General features: G+C 36.4%; 1 protein-coding gene across 1 annotated transcript in view; it reads left to right on the top strand.

The window, feature by feature from the left end:
- Nucleotides 1–21,917, top strand: part of LOC102429206 (glutamate carboxypeptidase 2) — a 50,907-nt gene that overhangs the window by 1,591 nt on the left and 27,399 nt on the right. Inside the window, 5 exon segments of the mRNA XM_006092872.3 lie at nucleotides 1,047–1,155; nucleotides 7,854–8,040; nucleotides 13,310–13,411; nucleotides 19,499–19,624; nucleotides 20,937–21,123. Of these exon segments, the coding sequence (XP_006092934.1) occupies nucleotides 1,047–1,155; nucleotides 7,854–8,040; nucleotides 13,310–13,411; nucleotides 19,499–19,624; nucleotides 20,937–21,123 (711 nt within the window).

Genomic DNA, 21,917 nt, shown 5'->3' with positions numbered 1-21,917 from the left:
CATCTTGGACTCATTGCTCAGTGGCTGACACATTACTTTCCCTCGGATTTTCTGCTCTCCCCTCCCCCACAAGCTTCCCTCCCCTTCATCCAGTTCATTCTCCAGATCTGAGTTCCAGCATTTAATCCTCAGTGTGTCCTTCCCAGACTCCTCGGGCTAATCCTTTGTTTTATGTACAGGTGGAACTGGATTTCTACTTGCTGCCAACCATTTATTTCAGTATGCTTGTGTGTGTGTGTGTGTGTGTGTGTGTGTGTGTGATATAACTAGAAAGCTGAGTGCAGATTTTGGTAACTACTTTATGCCCAGATCATATTATTTCTCTGAATAAATCCTGTAATCCTTTCTCTGAGTTTAAAAGCCAACTACAAGGGCTTCCTTCTCTACGTCTTCTGGCTACCCATTGCCTCTGGCCTGTGTGCACTGGGTGTCTTGCAGAGATGTTGGGGAAATTATCATTTCACTGTGGCTTTCTGAAGTTGAACGTCTCAAGCCTACTTCAACTGAAAACATAAAATCTTAGCTTATTTTCCTTTAGTTTTTGAGCCAAAAAAATTTACAGGTCTGCGTTTTCTTTGACTCTTTGAAATAACTTATGTACTTGAAACATATTCATAATTACTTCATTATAAACTTTGACTAAGTGCTTATTCTGGATCAGCAGAGCAGTCCCTGGGGATAGAAACTTTAAGGAAAAAGAAGATGGAGCTCCTTATAACCTTAATTTTCAAGAGATCTTGTTTATCCCCATTAGTTGAAACATTTAATTTTAGTAATGTTTTCTCATAAAACATTTCTTAGAATAACAGCAATTTAATCATTGAAATCAGATACAAATATGTAGAAATTGATTTATAATTTAAAAGTCTGTGTGCATGATTTTTTTTCCCTGTAGAAGTAGGCAAAAGAAATTAAATTCCAGAAAATTTCAATGAATGCTGGAGGTCATTGGCAATTTATAGTTTACATATGGTAGACACAATAAGGAAAAATAGGGCCCGTCTATGATCTCACTTCTCATTTCTATATTTGTATGTATTCTACAGGATGGTTTATAAAATCCTCCAATGAAGCTACTGACGTTGTTCCACAGCATAACATGAAGAAGGCATTTTTGGATGAACTGAAAGCTGAGAACATCAAAGCATTCTTATAGTAAGCATATACTTGAAAGTTTATATGGACAGTTTGTTGGAAAATTTAATCTGTTTCAAAGTTTTGATCCAAAATTGCATATATATATATATATATATATATATATATATATATATATATATAAACTGACTTTTTAAAAGCTTTATTTGTTGAAGATCTTGTATCACATTTTATCTGGACAGGATTTTGTATTGCAGCTGAACTAGACCAGTATGCATGTTTTAAAGCAGGAGTCAGCCAACTCTCTGGGAAGGGCCTGCTTTTATAGGCCAGCTGATCTCTGTCACAAACCCAGCTCTGCTACTGTAGCACAAAAGAAGCCATAGAAATTGCATAAATGAACAAGTGTGGCAGTTCTGATAAAACTTTAGTTATGGACACTAAAATTGGAATTTTATATAATTATGTCACAAAATATTATTCCTCTTGATTTTTCACCTATGAAATGTGATAACCAGTCTTAGCTGTGGGCTAAACAAAACCAGGAAATGTGCTGGATTTGGTCTGTGAAATTTATTTTCTTCTGTTTAGAGGAAGATAGTGTATTTTGGTCAAAATAATAAATGTGGACTTAAATTCAAACTTGACTTTACATTTCATCTTTGCCCATTGATAGCAAAGTAACTGAGTGAATACTTAACCTTCCTCAGCCCTCCTTTCTGCATTTATAACATGAGGACAATGATACAGCTGTGATGAGGATGAGCTTAGAGAGCATATATGTGACATAGTTTACAATCTAGCTTTCTATTTCCTGAAATAGCTATCTAGTATAGAGCCAAAGAGGTAATTGAGTAAATTAAAAATTTATTTGTAAAGCAACTAAAAATAAAAGCCTTGTATAAAATGAATATATATGTGTATATACAGTTGACTACAATTTTAGCTTTTCAAAGCATGGAGTTCATTTATTTTTAAGTATGTCTTTATTTTAGAGAGAGAGGAAAGGAGAGGGAGAGAGTGCTAGAAATATCAATGAGAGAGAAACATTAACATCAATAGGCTGCCTTCTGCATACCCTCCTCTGGGTATTGACCCCGCAACCCAGGCATGTGCCCTGACCAGGAATTGAAGCAGTGACCACTTGGTTCATGGGCTGATGCTTAACCATTGAACAACACTGGCTGAATGAAGTCCATTTTTTTAAACAAATTTGCTTAGTGCATGTGTTAAAAAATACTTAAGTCCCTTATAGTGATTAAAAGATTATTTAGTGAATACAAGTTATAATTTTATATAAGAAGAGTTTTATATAAATATACACATACATGTGCATAGGTGTGTACACACATAATCCTATGGACACATATGCCTATTTTAATTTTGATAGAATTAAAACTATGAGTAAATATTTGCTGAGGCACCTCCCAGGTCTTTGGCAGGGCCTTTTCAATGGAGAGACTCTGAAGCTTAAACTTTGGAAATCCCTCCTCTGCCTCTTGCTATTTCATATAGCTATCATTAAAATGGAGGTCTGGCAAGGGTGAATATTTGTTCTTAGAGCTGCTGTCCCTGCTTCCTTCTCTCTTTCCTTTCCTGTGGTATGGATTGACCAGCAAAGAAGAAAAATGAATGCCTTTTGTTTATTACTTTTTTGGACCCTCGAGCAAGATTGAAACAGCATCTTGATTATTCTCTACTGCCCTGCCCAGGCTGTTCTCACTGTTCAGAATTCAAGGATGTTTACCATTAACACACAAAAGAAAGAGATTAAGAGATCCCTCATTCATCCCTCCAAGGACTGCAGAATCTCCAGAAGCCTTCTGAACTCTTCAGATTTCCAATCTGCCCATACAAATTGTTAGCAATTTTAAACAATTTAGAATGATTACTATTTTTTGAAAAAAAATTGATATTCTTATAGGATCAACAAATTACTTGTGACATACTTCTCAATTATTAAAACAACAAATAATGTCAAAACTGCTGTTTAATGTCAATTATCTAATTGAGCCCCAAATTTTTGAGAACTATTGAGGTGGCTACAGCCTCCCATGTGCAGATGAGAAATTTCTGACATGGCCAGGATTACATAAATTAGTGGCAAGACCTGAGATACACCACTTGTCTGATTTTATGCTGATTCTTTTTCAGGATCAGCTTTGCTCTAAATGAGTGGGTTCAACCCTGATCATAGCACATGGTTGGTGAGGACGAAACTGATAAAAAGAAGTTTCAATCATATAGCAAAGTGTGATAAAGTCTCTCTCCTTTTTTTTTGATGTGAGCATGTTCAAGACTCCTCATATCAACTCTTCTTGCTTGTAGGGACAGAGTTGTAGCTGTGACTTTAGGAAATATGCCTAATCTGCATCCACTTCAGTTATGTCACAGTTTGTGATCTGTGTAAAGTAGAAGAAAATAGCAATATGTTAGCTGTTTTGCTGTTTTCTTTGCAGTAGGTATACACTGATAAAGGAATAGATAGACTTTTCAGCTGCCTCTTTTTCCAGAGTAAGTAAAAGGAAGGAGTAAGTAAAAGGGAAGGAAATAAATGACTAAGAGGCTAAAAAACCTCCGCAACAATATAAAAGATCAATGAAACCAAGAACTGGTTCTTTGAAAAGATAAACAAGATTGATGAATCTTTAACCAGACTCATTAAGAAAAAAAGAGAGCGGACCTAAATAAATAAAATTGAAAATGAAAGAGGAGAAGTAACACCTGACACCACAGAAATACGAAGGATTGCAAGAAATATTATGAATAACCACCTGCCAACAAATTTGACAGCCTAGACAAATGGATAAATTCCTAGAAACATACAATCTTTCAAAGCTGAATCAGGAAGGATCAGAAAACCTGAATAGACCAATTACAACTAATAAAATCAAAGTAGTTATAAAAAAAACTCTTACCAATTTAGAACAAATATTCCAAAAATGTTGGGAAGCATGAGAATTGGTTGGAAAGTTGTAAGGAGGACATTCTGAGAAAAGGGAAGTGTGTGGGAGGCCGCCTGCCCTGTTTATCGGAATTCTGACTTAGGGGAGACTTAGGGGAGTGTCAAAGGCAGCGCCCCAAATTATTCCCTGACCTTTCCAAACAAGTCTGTGTACATGCAGACCCCCAGGTGTTTACTGAAATCCTTATGCTTAATCCCTGGGTGCCCTTGCCTAGAGGACAATGTAAACACATGTGTTTTCCCAAGATTACAAGCAGTCCTCGGGTTACATCGAAGATCCATTCCTATGGCGAGCGACCTAATGCGATTTTCGCTGTAAGTCGGAACCCACCTACATAAGCACTTGTCACTCACATGGAGCGCATACACAGCAGTAATGAAGTGAAACAGTAAAAAAAAAAAATTAAAAGAAAGATTATTCCTGACCTTTACTTGTGGTAAATAAATAATAAAAAAAACCATAAAGCACATATGTACCTACATCAAAATGACGGAACTTTTTTAATATATATAAATATTGTAAATGGAAGATGGCGATGCAACCATGAAATGACGTAAGTCGAGTCCAATGTAACCCGAGGACTGCCTGTACTCACCCTACTGATTGTATCTAAAGAAAAAAATTCTAATAAAAGCCTAAGGAGGCAGGGAATCAAGGCTGCCTGGCTTCTTCCGCCGGGCCGTCCGTCCCTTAGCCTTTCCCCTACAGTGAAACCATGTCGGAGTAATCTGTTCATCCATTGTTCAGGGGCTGTTGGTCATCCCCAGCACAAAAATTTATATGGAACCACAAAAGGCCCTGATCAGCCTCAGCAAGCTTGTGAAAGAAAACCAAGGCTGGAGGTATCACATTACCTGATATCAAACTATACTAGAAGGCTATAGTAATCAAAACAGAATAATATTGATACAACAGGCATTTAGATCCATGGAACAGAATAGAGAACACAAAAATAAACCCTCAAGTTTGTTGTTATTTAGTATTTGACAGAGAGGCAAGAATATCGAATGGGGTAAAGGCAGTCTCTAATAAATAAATGGTGCTAGGGAAATTTGACATGTACATTCAAAAAATGATACTAGCTTACCAACTTATACCATACACAAGAATAAACTCAAAATGGATTGTAGACTTAAATGTAAGTCAGGAAACAAAAATCCCATATGTAAAAAGGCAATAAAATTTCTCAGGGCAATATTTTTGCAGATATATCTCCTGGAGCAAGGGAAACAAAGAAAAAAAATAAACAAATGGAACTACATCAAACCAAAAAGCTTTTGTACAGCAAAACCATTAACAACATGAAAAGGGAACCCACTGAATGGGAGAACATAATTGCCAATGATATATCTGATAAGAGGTTAATTTCAAAAACATATAAAGAAATCAAACAACTCAACACCAAGAAGACAAACAACCCAATTTAAAAAATGGGCACAGGACCTAAATAGACACTTCTCCAAAGAGGACGTGCAGATGGCTAAGAGACATGAAAAAATGCTAAAAGTCACTAATCATCAGAGAAATGAAAATTAAAACCACAGTGATATATCACCTCAGGCCTGTCAGAATGGTTATCTTCAATAAATCAATGAACAAGTGTTGGTGAGGATGTGAAGAAAAGGGAACCCTTGTGCACTGTTGGTGGGAATGCAGATTGTTGTAGACATTGTGGAAAACAGTTTGGAGTTTCCTCAAAAAATTAAAAATGGAACTGCATTATGTCCCAGTGATCCTACTTCTGGGAATATATCTGAAGAAACCCAAAACACTAATTTGAAAGACTATATGCACCCCTATGTTCATTGCAGCATTGTTTACAATAGACAAGATCCAGAAACAGCCCAAGTGTTCATCAATAGATGAGTAGATTAAAAAAAAAAGCAAGAGTACATTTACACAATAGAATACTATTTGGCTGCAAAAAAAAAAAATTGCCTTTTGGGACAGCATGGATGGACCTAGAGATTATTATGCTAAATGAAGTAAGTCCATCAGAGAAAGACAAATATCATATGATTTCATTTACATGTGGAATCTAATGAACAAAATAAAGTGACAAACAAAATAGAAATAGGGGCATGGATACATGGAGCAGACTGACAGATAACAGAGGGGAGGGGTTTGGGGGTCTGTATGAAAGAAGGTGAAGGGACTAAGCAAAACCCAAAACATGTATACATAACACGTGGATACAATGGTCTGGTGATAGAGGAAAAGGGGGTTGAGGGGGAGATGGAGGTGGGCAAAGGAGGGGTGGGGGAGAAAAGAGCCTGTACTTCCAGTAACGGGCACACAATGCAATGTGCAGATGATGTTTAGTTGAGTTCTACACTTGAAAACTATATGGTTTTGTGAATTAATGTCACCCCAATAAATACAATTTAAAAAATTGTGTTCTTGCCTGGCTGGTATGTCTCAGTGGTTGAGCGTCCACTCATGAACCAAGAGGTCACCAGTCAATTCCTGGTCAGGGCACATGCTTGGGTTTTTGGCTTGATCACCAGTAGGGGGCATGCAAGAGGAAGCCGATAGATGCTGATGTTTCTCATTGATGGTTCTATTTCTCCCTCTCCCCTCCTCTCTCTATAAAAATCAATAAAAAAAATTGTGTTCTTTTGTTACTATATTTTGAAAATATACAATATAAATCCTATGTAGGTTGTTAAGGCCTTAAAATTTACTGAATGGGGATTTTAATCCTATTTTTGTAAATACAATTTGAAATATTTTAACAAAAGTATAACAAGTAATCACAGGAATTTTTTAAATTGAGAGTTATTTTTTTTTTGGCAGTTGGTTTTTCAAATTAAAAGTTCAGCTACACTGTAGAATTAAACATTTGAAGTTGGGATCATCATAGCTATATTGCCTATTAATTTTTTAAAATTGCGTAAGAATGGCAGATTGATTTTAGTAAAACCTCCATATTTAAAACCAGAAATTTATGAAGTTCAAGAAGTTAATGAGCTAGAAATAAATAAATGTCTTTACATGACATCTGTTGCTTTGACATGTGGAATTTTCCTTTTTCTTACTTTTTTTTCCATTAAGGAGTTTAAGTTGAAAATACCAATGAGCTGAATCTTCAAGGAAATAACAAATTTCCAGGCAGAAAATATTTAAAACACACAAAAACACCAGCATCTGCACATATATTTAATGAGAAATTAGTCTACTCATGAAAATTATATCTGTTAGTCCTGGTTAAAATAATTCTCACCATTACTTTTTAAGTGTATTACTATGCATGATGGATAGAGTTCAAGAGGTTCACTTTAAGCTTGTAAATATGTTCACTTTATTCCTTACTAATCAAAAGGTTTCTCACTTGAATATAACTTTCAATATTGAAAATACTTGTAATTACCAGTAATTCTTGGCATGTCACAGCTTGGTATTTTGGATGAAGATATTTTTCTCTCTCAAATATTTTGCACAGTGACATAAAAACAGGCAATTCTATGAAAGTTCCAAGAGCCATGGCTCTTAAGGAAAGAATATGGCACTTCCCTCATCTGCTATTCAGGGATATGTCCACTGGGTCACACGTAACAATTCTCTGCACAGATCAGTTTCTCCACTTTTTCCCTTCAATGAGTACAAATTAGAGCATGAAAACTTCAAAATACACTTTGAAAATCTATTTGCTGCAATAATTCTACCATTTTCCTTTTTCAATGTATCACATTTCAAAGTATTTTTATGTAAATCTGCCTTAATTGGTTGTTGATTTGAGATAAAGTCTGACTAAACATTAATTTCTAACTACTTTCAATTTTTGTTCGCCAGTAATTTTACACGGATTCCACATTTAGCAGGAACAGAACAAAACTTTCAGCTTGCAAAGCAAATTCAATCTCAGTGGAAAGAATTTGGCCTGGATTCTGCTGACTTAGCCCATTATGATGTCCTGTTGTCCTATCCAAATAAGACTCATCCCAACTACATATCAATAATTGATGAAGATGGACATGAGGTAAAAAAAAAAAAAAAAGATTAGGAAAGAAACTCCCCCATCTATTTTTTTTCAAATACTTCCTATGAAAGAATGCACTATACATCTCTAGTTATTGGTAGAAATCAATATTATTGAAACTGGCAAATGATGCCTTGAATATTTCATTACCAGTATCAACTTTCTTATGCTGTTTGAATTTAATGCTGATGTTGGAAAGATTCTGAGAAATTGATATTTGGTAACAGTTGCTATTTTCTATTTTTTAGTATTGTACACTAACTTAAACTATGAGATAAAAGTAAGCTCTCAAGCAACTAAAATTGATACATTTCTGAGAGGTTCAGACCATAAAAGATACTGCCCAGATTGGGGGTTGCTAGGAAAATCAGAGACCCAGTGTGCAATTTAAGCCAGAAAGTTTTTATTGGTTCTTAATGATTATGTCTCATATGGTCATATGGTCATGTGTTCAGCTCCGTACCCAGAACTCAGATGTATTTGGAGGGAAAGTCTATAGCATATCTAGTCTAAAGAATTTACAATCTTGTTTGCAAGTTAGGGCACCTACTTAAAGAAAAGACAGCCCTGGCCAGTTTGGCTCAGTGGATAGAGCATTGCCCATGGGTGGAAGGGTCCTGGGTTTGATTTCGGTAAAGGGCATGTACATTGGTTGCAGGCTCTATCCCTGGCATCAATGTGTCTCTCTCACATCGATGTTATTCTCTCTGTTTCTTCCCTGCTCTTCCATTCTCTCTAAGAATCAATGGAAAAAATAGCCTCCATTGAGAATAAACAACAAAAAAAGGGAGGGAGGGGTAGAGGCAATCACATAATTTATCATGAAGTATATTCAGTATGAAAGCTCAGAACTCATATATTCATTGCTAGTTAGCATACCTTAGTTTTAGAACTACCATACCTAACTAAAATAGACCTCTTCAATCCAGATAGCTTCCTTTAGTTCTTTTCTTAGCTGGGGCTCCTAAATTATATATAGCTTCAAGTTTGTTTAGCTTGATTAGTGATCAAGCTTGATCAATATTGATGTTAAAAATATACATACGCTTAAATCTCTGTCCTGGTCTAACAAATTTGGGGATTGTTTATGTACAATCAGGAAAATAGCTAACTTCCAGTCCTTTTTTTCCTTCATTAACTCCCAATTTTGACTGTAGCTTTGCTTTTGTTATTCATTTCATTATTTTTGCCATTACATTTATGCAAGTCCTAAAGCCTGTTACATAATATAAGCATATCACATAGAAGTTTCATTTTGGAGGTGTTCCTGAATGGTGTTAGTTGCTTCTTAATTTTTTAAAGTTATATCACTAGTTTATTTTCACTTATGTTGTTTAAAAATTTATCTTTATTGTTGAAAATATTAAAGATGTCTCTCTCTTTTTCCTTTCCCATTGACCCCCTCCACCCAGCACCCCCCCCCCACCTTCCCAGACCTTCACCACACTATGGCTATGCAAATCCTCCTATATAATAAAAGCCTAAGATGCTAAATGTCCGGTCGACTGGTCATCCATTCAATCAATCAAAGCGTAATATGCTAATGATATGCTAAGGCTGCTCAACTGCTTGCTATGACATGCACTAACCACCAAGGGGCAGACGCTCCGACCAGTAGGTTAGCTTGCTGCTGGGGTCCGGCCAATCAGGACTGAGTGAGATGGGCTGGACACACCCGGGAGCCCTCCCATGGTCCTTCCCCAACTGGCCAACCTCCACATCCCTCCCTGGCCCTTATCCTGCACCAGTGGGGTCCCTCGGCCTGACCTGTGCCCTCTCGCAATCTGGGACCCATCAGGGGATGTCAGAGAGCTAATTTCAGCCTGATCCCACAGACCAGACCGAATTTGTGCACTGGGCCTCTTGTATATAAAAAAGGACTAATATGCAAATTGACAGAACAGCATAACAACCAGTTGCTATGACATGCACTGACCACCAGGGGGAAGATGCTCAATGCAGAAGCTGCCCCCTGGTGGTCAGTGCGCTCCCACAGGGGGAGCTCTGCTCAGCCAGAAGCCAGGCTCACAGCTGGTGAGCACAGTGGAGGTGGTGGGAGCCTCTCCTGCCTCCACAGCAGCACTAAGGATATCTGACTGATGGCTTAGGCCCGCCCCCTACAGCCTAAGCCAGGGGTGGGCAAACTTTTTGACTCGAGGGCCACAATGGGTTCTTAAACTGGACCGGAGGGCCGGAACAAAAGCATGGATGGAGTGTTTGTGTGAACTAATATAAATTCAAAGTAAACATCATTACGGTCTTTTTTTTTTTAAGTTTTATTCATTTCAAACGGGCCGGATCCGGCCTAGCCCACGGCTGGCCTAAGCTGTCATTCGAACATCCCCCAAGGGCTCCCAGACTGTGAGAGGGTGCAGGCCAGGCTGAGGGAACCCCTCCGCCACCCCCACAAGTGCAGGAATTTCATGCACTGGGCTTCTAGTATGCATATAAATTCCCTAGTTAATCTCTCCTCCCGTCCACCCCCCATCTTCCCATAAACTTTCATTTATGTTTTTATCCAAGTTACACCTGCACATAAAGAATTACATAATCACATAGTTCTCCAAAGTGCCTTGCTTCCTTCCTAGTTCCCCCTTCCCTGAGGCAATCACTATTCAAACCTGAGTTGATTCTTTTGATATTTACCACTGTTTCCTTAAATAGCATGCTTATATTGCTTGTGTTTCAGATTCAGGCATAATCTTTTGACATCCTGATAGTTCAGCTCCGTTTTCCTCCCTCTGTCCTAACTACAAACGCTCTCTTACTGTCTTCCCAGTAAGGGGAGAGGGAGAGAGAAAGAGAAACATCCGTGCCAGAGGGAAACATTGATTATCTGTCCCCTACACAGCCCCAACCAGGGATTGAGCCTGCAACCCAGGCATGTGCCCTGACCAGGAATTGAGCAAGTGATATCTTGGTGTATGGGTCAACATTCAACCATTGAGCAACACTGGCCAGGGCAAACTGTAACTTTTTTTCTCCTTTGCAACACAGACAAGTTGCACCTCCCATAGGCAACAGATATTAGTGTTTTGTAGATTCCAGAAATATTTTAAGTATATATAGACACATTCTTTTACCTTTGTTTATGTAGATATTATATATAATATAAATTGAACTACATATTGGCTGGTTTATCATAACAAGTAAATAGAAATTTGTAAGCCAAAATTTTTTTAGTTATGCTCAGAATAGTTAAAATTATATTAGTGAATTTAGGAAAGTGAACAATGTTCACTGGTATATAAGACTATATATATGACCTTTGAAAAAGTCACCCAAAAAAGTTATTTCCTTGACTTTAAAAAACTTTTTGTAGTTGTTAGGATAACTCATAAATGCTTTGAAATCTGCTTGCTCAGTAGTGCTATAAAACTGAAGATTAGTATAAAGGCAAATCAAGTGAGACAAGCTTGAATACTCCCTTGGCTGAAAGACTTGCTAATGTAGTGACTTCGTTTCTAGATGGATTTTTATTGCACTTTAGTATATTTTCTTTTATAATCCTTCCCAGTGATTCAGATGAGTTTGCTCCCTTTGTGGATACCAGAAAAATTATGAGAAATATGGAAGATGTGAGGATTTTTGGAGGATAGTAGTTTGGTTTTATGTTGGGTTCTGTCAGCCTCAGGAGAGGTAGCTTACTAGTGCTCTGGTTAGTACAATATGTCAGCCCAGATTCACTCCCCAACTCCCATCACCCTTTGTACTGCTGCACTGGCAAAACGTTCAAAAGAAGTGGTGATAGCAGATATCCTTGACTGGAGGGAATGTTTTATTCATTAATTTTGATATTTGCTGTAACTATGTTAAGTAGGAATCAGATTTTTCAAATTTCCAAACTACGAAAAGACATAAAACTAATATAATCAACCTATCAAAAAAAACAAAGAAAGAAAGAAAGGAAAAGAAGCATTAGGGGAAGAAAAGGGAGAGTAAAAACCATATAATAAAAAGGTGTAAGTGACCTTACATACTGTATATCAGTAACTACAAAATCATGTAATTAGGAATTCTCCGGGGCAATTTGTTTCCCCTCTACTGCAAGCCATCACTTTTTGTAGGACAGGTTTACTTCTAGTTTATTCTTTTTTTTATTGTTTAAAGTATTACAAATAATAGTATATATGTCTCCTTTTTTTCCCCATTGACCTTCCCCTGGCCTCCCCCCCGCCCCCCTGCACATACCCTCACCCCCCCGCCCCACCAGTGACTGTGTCCATTGGTTATGCTTATATGCATGCATACAAGTCCTTCTGTTGATCTTACCCCCACTCCCCAACACTTCCCAGCCTTCCTGCTGTAATTTGACTGTTACTTCTAGTTTATAACCCTAAAGGATGTTGCTTTTTTAAAAAATATATTTTTTTATTGATTTCAGAGAGGAAGGGAGAGGGGGAGAGAGATAGAAACATGAATGTTGAGAATTATCCATCAGATCGGCTGCCCCATACTGGGGATAGAGCCTGAAACCCCTGCATGTGCTCTTGACAGGAATTGAACTGGAGACCCTTCAGTCTGCAGGCTGATGATCTATCCGCTGAACTAAACCAGCTGGGGCAAGGATGTTGCTTTTTGAAGACCCAGCTTTTATGCAGAGGTCTCCTGTTACACTCTATTATTTGGATGGGCTCTGGACTTGTTTTTTAATGCCTTTGCCCTCCCATAGAGTCCCAGGCTTTGATAGATCCAGCTAAGGGAAAAAATGATTTTATTGCTCATCTCAGAATTCCTGCTTTCATGTTATTCTTTTAGCTTCTGATTCTTTCCTAAACTTTCCCCCCTGCCCCCAATTCAGTGATACACTTAAAAATATCATACTTTATGTTTGGTTCAGTGTTTTAAATTCTTTTCAGAGTGAATGTTGTTTATATATCTAGATCCTATCAGATATAGATCTCCCCCCCAATGTAATTTTTGTTATTGAAGTGAACTTAATATTTAATGTGTTCCTAAGTTATTATCTTTGCATTGTTCTAAGTGACTTTGATTACCATACAATGTTACTTTTTATTTTTAGAATAAAATGTTTCTCCTAAAACAAAAGCTGGTATATATACAGATTTTCTCAGGGTCTATAATTTATTCATCTCATAAAAGCCTTCCATAGCTTCCAGCACAGTGCTAGGTGTTTGATATGTATTCTCAAAATACTGGAGGATTGATTAACCCTCTACTGACAAAAAAAGATAATACACGGTTATCCTTATTTAATTGTAGAATCCAAATTTTACCTGATTTACTTCTGATTATTCTATTTCTCTAGATTTTCAACACATCATTATTTGAACCACCTCCTCCAGGATATGGAAATATTTCAGATGTTGTGCCACCTTACAGTGCTTTCTCTCCACAAGGAATGCCAGAGGTAAAAATCCAATGCAATAAAATAATAATAATAATAAAAAACATAGCACCCCCTCATACATCCAGGCAATAATTAAGGGGGCATTACAAGGTTTTCTGATATAATCCAAATTCATCCTTTTCCACATTTAGGAAACTAGAATTTCTTACTAAAAAAAATGAATATTTATTATTGTGTTCATAGTGCTTTTTAAGATAAAATTTACTACAATGATATGCATAAATCAAAATGTACATTTATTGACTTTTGACAAATGCCTATACCTGTGCAATTCAAACCCCATCCACAGATAGGCTATTACTTCCAAAAGTGCCTTTATGCCCCTTCTCAATCAACTCCACACACCCCGAGGCAACCATCGTTCTGATATTTTTGCCACTGTTGATTAGTTTTGCCTATTCTAGAAATTCATATAAATGGAAATGTATAGCATTTAATCATTTGTTTCTAGTTCTTTTTACAAGGCATAATCTGTGAGATTCACATTTTAGCATTTATCAGAAGTTTGTTCCTTTTTATTGCCAAGTAATTCCTAATGTATGAAAATACAGTATCTTACTGTTGTATAGCACTGAAATTTTCAAATAATTGGAATAATCATATTATAGCCATTTTCAAATGAAGAACTTGAATGTCCATTCTAGAGAATCTTGTGATTTGCCCAGTAAAGCACTGTGCATACAGTCATCTGAAATTGTACAACTAACTCCCAGGTATTTACACAGTATTTTGTTTTTTATGAGAAAACTATATTTGAAACAGTGAATATAATCTATTAGCATATTTTTACAAGTTTTCTCTCCTGCTATAGTATTTAATATGAAGTAAATTTAAGTTTGGACCTATTGAGTTTAAGGTGCCTAGGTTATATTCACAAGAAGTTGCTAATTGACAGTTGGGTATATTAAAGCCTCACTCAATAGAGAGGTAAGGGCTTGGGCTATTATTAGAAGCATTCTGGGTAAAAAAAATCACATTTAGAATTAAATTGATATTTACAAAACTATTTTCACCAGTCAGGATTTATAGAGACAAGTTAATATCAGATAATGCCATATTTTAATAAGAAAATTAAAATTCATATTATTTTTATTACTCTCAAATGTATTTTATTAATTTATTTATTTATAATTTTTAAATGTCACAAACTTAGAAGGATTTTTTGTTGTTTGAAACTTACTTTGAATGAGTAATTGATATTTTATCTGATGATATAATATTGGAGAAAATTTCCCTATAATTAGCACATAAACAGAATGTTTACAATTATTTAATAATTTTATAATTGACAGGAGATAAAAATAAGGGATATAACAGTTAGCAATATTGTTTCTTAAATATTTGTTATTCATCTCATATTGGTTTAAGTATTGCAAATAACTTCTAGTTTTTTCACCTATTTGTTACTTACATTGACCTTTATTTAAAATAAATCTTTAGTTTTGATATTGTATAATTGTTATTTTTATACAATTTGGATCTCCTTTATTAATCACCTCCATTATTTATAGTGATATGTTTGTATAAGTGGAATATAAAAAAGCACAAATACATCTTTATTATAAAAATAGCATAATATTACCAGATTGGAGTTAAATGTGTATGTATGTTTGTGTACACAAATGATATATAATAGCAAAAAATATAACAAATTTAATTTAAAATAGACATAAAAATAAATAAAATGGCCATAAAATATAAAATACACTTTAAAAATCTTACAGTTAAATGAGTATGAACTAGTTGAAGAACACTGAAATTTATTGAGCAGTGAAAATATTATGTATAAAGAAGCATTGTCTTTCTGGATGGGAAGACAGGGTTATAAGGAGGAAAGTATACCCACATTAGTTTGGGGTTTTACTGTATAATCAGTAAAACTCCCTAAATAATTTTGAACTTTGACAGAATTATTCTATTCATAAGAGAGTCATAGAGATTATTAATTCACATTTTTCAAGTATACTTAAGCTATTCCAGATTAATGGGAGGACCAAAGGAGCATGTGATTCTTCATGGGACTGCTGTTTGTGTTCACATATTAGATGAGTTTGCTGGCTGGTATGCCTCACTGGGTCCCCTGGAACCCAGCTAAAGGAGTGTTCGTTCTTTTAAAATTATGTCTGTTTGTCTGTATGCTTAAGGTATTTCCCTGTCAGTAATTTTGGATCTTCATCTGAATCCTCTGGAGTATGAAATTCTGGGTTTTGCTTTAGCCTATTTGAAATTAGCTATTTGACAATGTCCATAAAATGCAGTCTAATCTAGGGGTTCTCAAACTTTAGCATGAATCAAAGTAATCCAGAGGGTTTGTAAAACTCGATTCTGGTCCCTCCCCGCTGAGTTGCAGTAGGTCATAGGTGAAGGTTGAGAGTTTGTTCCCACGGTCTCAGGTGATGTTGATTCTGAGGGTTCAAGAACCATGCTTTAAAAACCACTCGTCTTGCCTCCCAGTTTTGTGTTCTATTAACAGGAGCAGAAAGATGGAAGCTTGAAAGAAATGGAAAATTCTAGGCTAACAGTGCAAGATTGTATTTATTCCCAGTCATAGAACAATGGTGCAGTGTAAATTTTACAAGGTCATTGTCTGAAAACAAAGCTTTTTTCTAATTCACAGTGGCAACTTGCATATCTAGAACACTGTTTTCATTTTCAAAGTCTACTGTCATTTTAAAACTACTGTCTTCTTTAGTCCCTTCTCTATTATAATTTGTTTTGTGAAAACTGCAGATTTATCAAAAGATAGCCGAAATTTACAGAGATTTAAAAAAGTAGTCTTTAAATATGGATAAATTTCAGGTAGGATGCTTACACTAAAACCAAATTCACTAAAATCAAATTGCTTCATTACTCTGTAGTCACAATTAGCATAAGAGTGAACTCCAAAGAGGCCTAACAGTGATAAATCAGACATGCAGAACTATCATTAATAGTGCATTAACATTGCTTTGATATTAGGAGAAATAAAAGTAATCCTTTTACCAAAGCAAAGATTCAATTGCCACCTTCTCAATAGACTTTCCTTTCCTCTTTTTATTTAAAAATGGTCCTGCCTGAGTCCCAGTTCATTGTTTGCCTACTCTATTTACATTTTTTAAAAAAATTTTCTACAGAAACTATCACCTTTTAATATACTGTGTCATTTACTTAGTAACTTAATTGTTTATTATCTTATCTCTCCTTCCACATGCATGTAAGTTCCTTCAAGGCCAAGAATTTGGCATATCTCTAATTCCTAGAACTCTACTGAGCACATAATAAAATCATATATATATCTTCCACAAATTTGTCAAATCTTAGAATACAATTGGAAATGACTTCATTTGAGTATCTGTTATAAATATGTTGTGCATATGCCATGAGAAATGTAGTCAAAGAGGGAAACAAAGATGTTAGAAATCGCCTAAGACAGGGGCTTCAAGCTAGAATGTGTGAAGACTTTCCAAAGGCAGGCAGGGGACCATTTTAAAGAGATGAGTTGCGTCATCCATTTCTCAGTGTACTCTCTGATGGAAGTGGGAACTAGCCTGTGGTGAGATCCTGCTGGTACTCTGTCACCATCTCCTTATTTATAGTCATTTTTTCTCTTAATAATGAAAGACATCATCCACCCGTTCTAAAACAATATAAAGCATATTTTTGATTTGTCAAAAAAAAATCCCTGGAGCTCCACACAAGGAGATGGTGGTGAAAGATTCTAACAGCTGGCTGGGTAACAAATGATTTGACAAATCAAATGATTTGCAATGAAACAAAATTAAAGCTGAGCCTAATTGAGTTTCCTACTGGCATCGTTAGAATTAACTTGGATGATAGATCAGAGCATGATTTGGGGGTTATAACTTGGAAGGAATTTAAGTAATTTAGTGAAGGTTTCATGACAAAATTTTTTCATTCCTATCCCAAGGTTTCCGAGAACTTTTATCTAAAAACAGGAAATGTGAACAGAACTGGTGCTGAGTCCTGTCTCATTCTAGCCATAGTTTGTTCATTCACAGATCCGTGGCCCAATTTTTAATATTTCATAGCATCAAGAGATATTTTTCAAGTACAATTTGATGCTTAAGTACTATTTATAAAAACTTGTAATGATGTTGCTAGACTCAATTAGATACTACTATTATTATAACTTACTTCTGGAGAATTTTCATTACACAGATAGCCTGTCATAGGAAATACTTTTTTGTTTTTTTGTTTTGTTTATCCTCACCGAAGGATATTTTTCCATCGATTTTTAGTAAGAGTGGAAGGGAGGGTGAGTGGGTGAAAAAGAGAAAGGAAGAGAGAAACATCAATGTGAGAGAGATACATCGACTGGTTGCCTCCCCCCCATGCACCCTGACCTGTGCTGGGAATTGAACCTGCGACCTAGGTATGTGCCCTTGACTGGGAATTGAATCCTCAACCCTTCGGGTGTGTGCCAATGCCCTAACCACTTCCTAACTCTGGCCAGGGAGGAAATACATATTTTTAAAAATTCAATTTACATGTTAATCAAGGGAAGTTTGCCAGTGATTAATAAAAGACTCTCAAGCATACCCAGAAACTGAAGTGGAATTTAACATGCTAGATGTTAATTAGGAAGTGTTCTCTTGGGATCGATATTTTTGGCAGGGAGGGGAAGGAAGCTGGATTACGCAGAGGGAGAGGTTTCACCTCAATGTCAGCTCACAAAAAACCCTCAGCTGACATGACGGGCAGCTCTGTAGTCAGAATTGCCCATCATATTGGTCCTGGGTTGGACTAAGATGTCCAGGTCTTAACACTTCCATGTCAATCAGTCATTGAATGTGTTGCATTCTAAAAAAAGGACATGACTTTGAGCAAGGTGGCTGTCTGTAGCAAACCTTGAGCAAGGGGCTGACACCAGAAGGCTGCCTACTGAGAGCCTTCCCTGCAGCTGAAGCAAGAATCTCTCACCGAAGGGAAATCAGGCAGCACATGCCAGTGCCCAGCACAGATACATTTTACTTTAGAGGAGAATGTTTTGGGGGAAGAGGGACAGAAGTTCAAGGGGAAAAACAATGATAAAATTCTGACTAAAGAGAATAGTGTATTTCTGTATTTTTAAAATGATGATATTGAATAGTAAATCATAACAGTCTTTAATATTTTTGGACACAAAAAGTGAGGAAAAATTTCTTGAAAAATGTTAATACGTATATACTGAAAATTGCATCATTTACAACTCCTTAAAGGTATGAAAACAAATTTTATTTTATTTTAAATTTTTTTATTGATTAAGTTATTACATATGTGTCCTGATAAAAAATTTTAGATGCCAACTTAAAAATATTGTATTTCAAAGTCAGTATAGGAAGTAGGTGAGCAAAATACGTTTGAAGACTATTGATCTAATCTAATAGACCATTTTATAAATGAGAGTCCAGTCATAAGCCACTTGGGACATGTTCTGGGAAGTGCATTGTTAGGCGATTTGGTCATTGTGTAAACATCATAGAGGGCACTTACACAAGCCTAGGTAGTAGAGCCTATGACACTCCTAGGCTATATGGTATGTCTCTGCTGTCTATGCCGTCCCTGGTTGACCGAAACATCGTTATGTAGCATGTGACTATATTGAAACTCAGAGATGTTGTAAGACTTGCACATAATCACACTAATGATATGAAGCCAGACCTTAGAGCAGTGATATTACCTGACCTCTGACCTTTCTCCCTTACCTAGTGGTTGTAAAGACCCATTAAGCTACCGTTTCTGAATATACTCCAAAGAGAATAAAGCTCTCATCAAGGACTTCTTAGCCTAAGGTGTCTGGACTCCTTTAAATTGCATGCAGCAATGTGTATATTTATATACATTTCCTTCCTGGGGAATACTTCTATGGCTTTATAGCTGCTATGGAGGAGACAGATAAATTAAAAAACAAACAAAAAAAACTTACTGTTAAATTCCTATGTCTAATCCAGCTAATCGCCTTCTGAATGCAAGTTCTTTCTCCTTGAATCTTTTATCTGACCCTCCTGTGTGCTCTTGCTCTTCCCTATTTTAAAAGATGTGAAATAGTGCAGAGCAACTTGCTTGTATTCAGTTTTACTTGTTCTAAGTCATGCATGATCTCAACAGGGTGATCTAGTGTATGTGAACTATGCACGAACGGAAGACTTCTTTAAACTCGAGCGGGATATGAAAATCAATTGCTCTGGGAAGATTGTTATTGCCAGATATGGGAAAATTTTTAGAGGAAATAAGGTAAAAATCATTTCCTTTTTGTTCTCCACAAATGTAAAGTTACATTGTGTCATGTGTGTAGAATCATATCCTTAAAACTTTTTGAGGATTATGATCCTCTCGTGTTCTGTAACATGCCCACTTTATAGTGAGGGCACCTCTGCTAGCTCATAGACCGGGTTTTTGTTTCTTTATTATTATTATTTTTTATTGATTTCAGAGAGGAAGGGAGAGGGAGTAAGAGATAGAAACATCAATGATGAGAGAGAATCATTCATTGGCTGCCTCCTACATGCCCCCTACTGAGGATTGAGCTCACAACTTGGGCATGTGCCCAGACTGGGAATCGAACCTGTGATCTCCTGGTTCATAGGTTGATGCTCAACCACTGAGCCATGCTGGCCGGGCTAGACAGGGGTTTTGAGGGGCCATTGCAATGTGGCTAGTGTAATAGATCCGGGAGGATAGAGAAGATTTTTTCCATGCCTACAAATTATGCCTATGGTCTACAAAGAAGTATGTGCTGGATTTGTTAACCTTTATTTGGCAGTTTTCATTATAGTATTAACTTTGAAGTTATTTACTACATTTAATTTTAACACATTGCGGACCAGTAGTTTTATTGCTAGCTTTACCCAGTGGCCAGATAAATTTCTATTGAATGAGTACAAAAAACGTTTTACATAAATGTTAAAGGAATGCTTTAAAATTAAATATCCACTGCATTTCAAAGGTATGTATTACATGTTCTTACAAGCTAATATCTTTTTTAAGAATTCCCGTGATTGGCCACAAGCCTTAGAACAGAAAACACGAGAATTCTCGTGATCCATCCACAATGTGTTAATATGAATTGTTATAGGTAATGTTAGAAACCAGTTTATTTATTTATATTTATATATATATATATATATATATATATTGCAGTTTTTAAAGTTATGATCACTTGACTTGTTGTATATATATATGTTTACATATATATATATATTTTCCTCTTTCATGGGAAATTAAATTTCAAAGGTATTCCTTTCAACCATAGAATAAATGGGAATCTGGCGGGATTGTTGTGCTTTTAGACTAGTGGAAGAAAACTGCAAGTGCTTGCTACCACTAACGGGTACATTATCCGCATGTGCTCCTTTTAGGGCTGACACTTTAGAGCCTGTAGTAGGGTGGGAAAAAGCCAATTCTCTGTGAATTATTCTTTGTTGTTGGTCTAACGATAAAAGATTAAAAATAAAAAGTTTGGTTACTTACTTAAGGATAATTTTGAGAATTGATATCACCAGATTTGGAACAACCAACCTGAAGTAAGAGACATTGTGTTTCACAGGTTAAGAACGCCCAGCTGGCGGGGGCCAAAGGAATCATTCTGTACTCAGACCCTGCTGATTACTTTGCTCCTGGGGTGGCGTCCTATCCAGACGGTTGGAATCTTCCTGGAGGCGGTGTCCAGCGTGGCAATGTCTTAAATCTTAATGGTGCAGGCGACCCTCTCACACCTGGTTACCCAGCAAATGGTGAGCAACCAGGCCCTCATTCTCATAGGCAACTTCACACTTCATGGAAGGACAACATAGCATGTCTTCTTATTCTCTTTGCATCTAAGAAAAAAAATTAAAGAGTTTTGAACTCTGAATATTATCAATTCAGTTCCCTTATCCCTTGTTTGGAACCCTTGGGCCTGATGGGTTTTGGAATTCAAACATTTAAAAGTAATATGGTGCATATACCATACATTGTGTAATACTCAAATACAGGCTGGGACAATACAGGAAGCAAGCATATACATAGTTTTGCAGCAAAATGTGTGAATAATCACACTAAGCTGGGTTACTGTGTCTGCTTACGTCAGATTTTGCTGTCAGAGGAAATTACGTCAAATTGGCTTGTGTTGCCAAGTGACTCTCCTCCAAATGCATGGTTTTCACAGTTTTGGAATTTCACAATCTTGGACAAAGGATAGTAGAACAGAAGTTCAAAACCCCCTGAAACGAGACATTTAGAACACAGAGTCCAGAAAATGCTTTATATTGCATCTTTGCCATATAAAGACAATAGTGATAACTTTCAAGGAGTGTTTCCTAAAGGCCAGCTCTTCACCTGTGTTAAAAATCCTTCAAGCGTGGTAGTATTGTTCTCTCTATTTGGCAGAAGACGGAAATGAGGTTAGGAGCCCCAGATTATGACACCACTAAATGAGGAGTGGGGGTTCAAAGGCAGACAGTCTGGCTCCAGAGTCCACATGCTTGTCTGGGGCTGAAATAGTTCCCTTTACAGCTGTAGATCATTAACAAAGGGAGCGAATTCATTT

The sequence above is a fragment of the Myotis lucifugus genome, unplaced genomic scaffold, assembly GCF_000147115.1.
Source record: "Myotis lucifugus unplaced genomic scaffold, Myoluc2.0 scaffold_106, whole genome shotgun sequence".
Lineage (NCBI taxonomy): Eukaryota > Metazoa > Chordata > Mammalia > Chiroptera > Vespertilionidae > Myotis > Myotis lucifugus.
The sequence above is the reverse complement of the archived record's forward strand: the minus strand, read 5'-3'. Positions and strand labels throughout refer to the sequence as shown.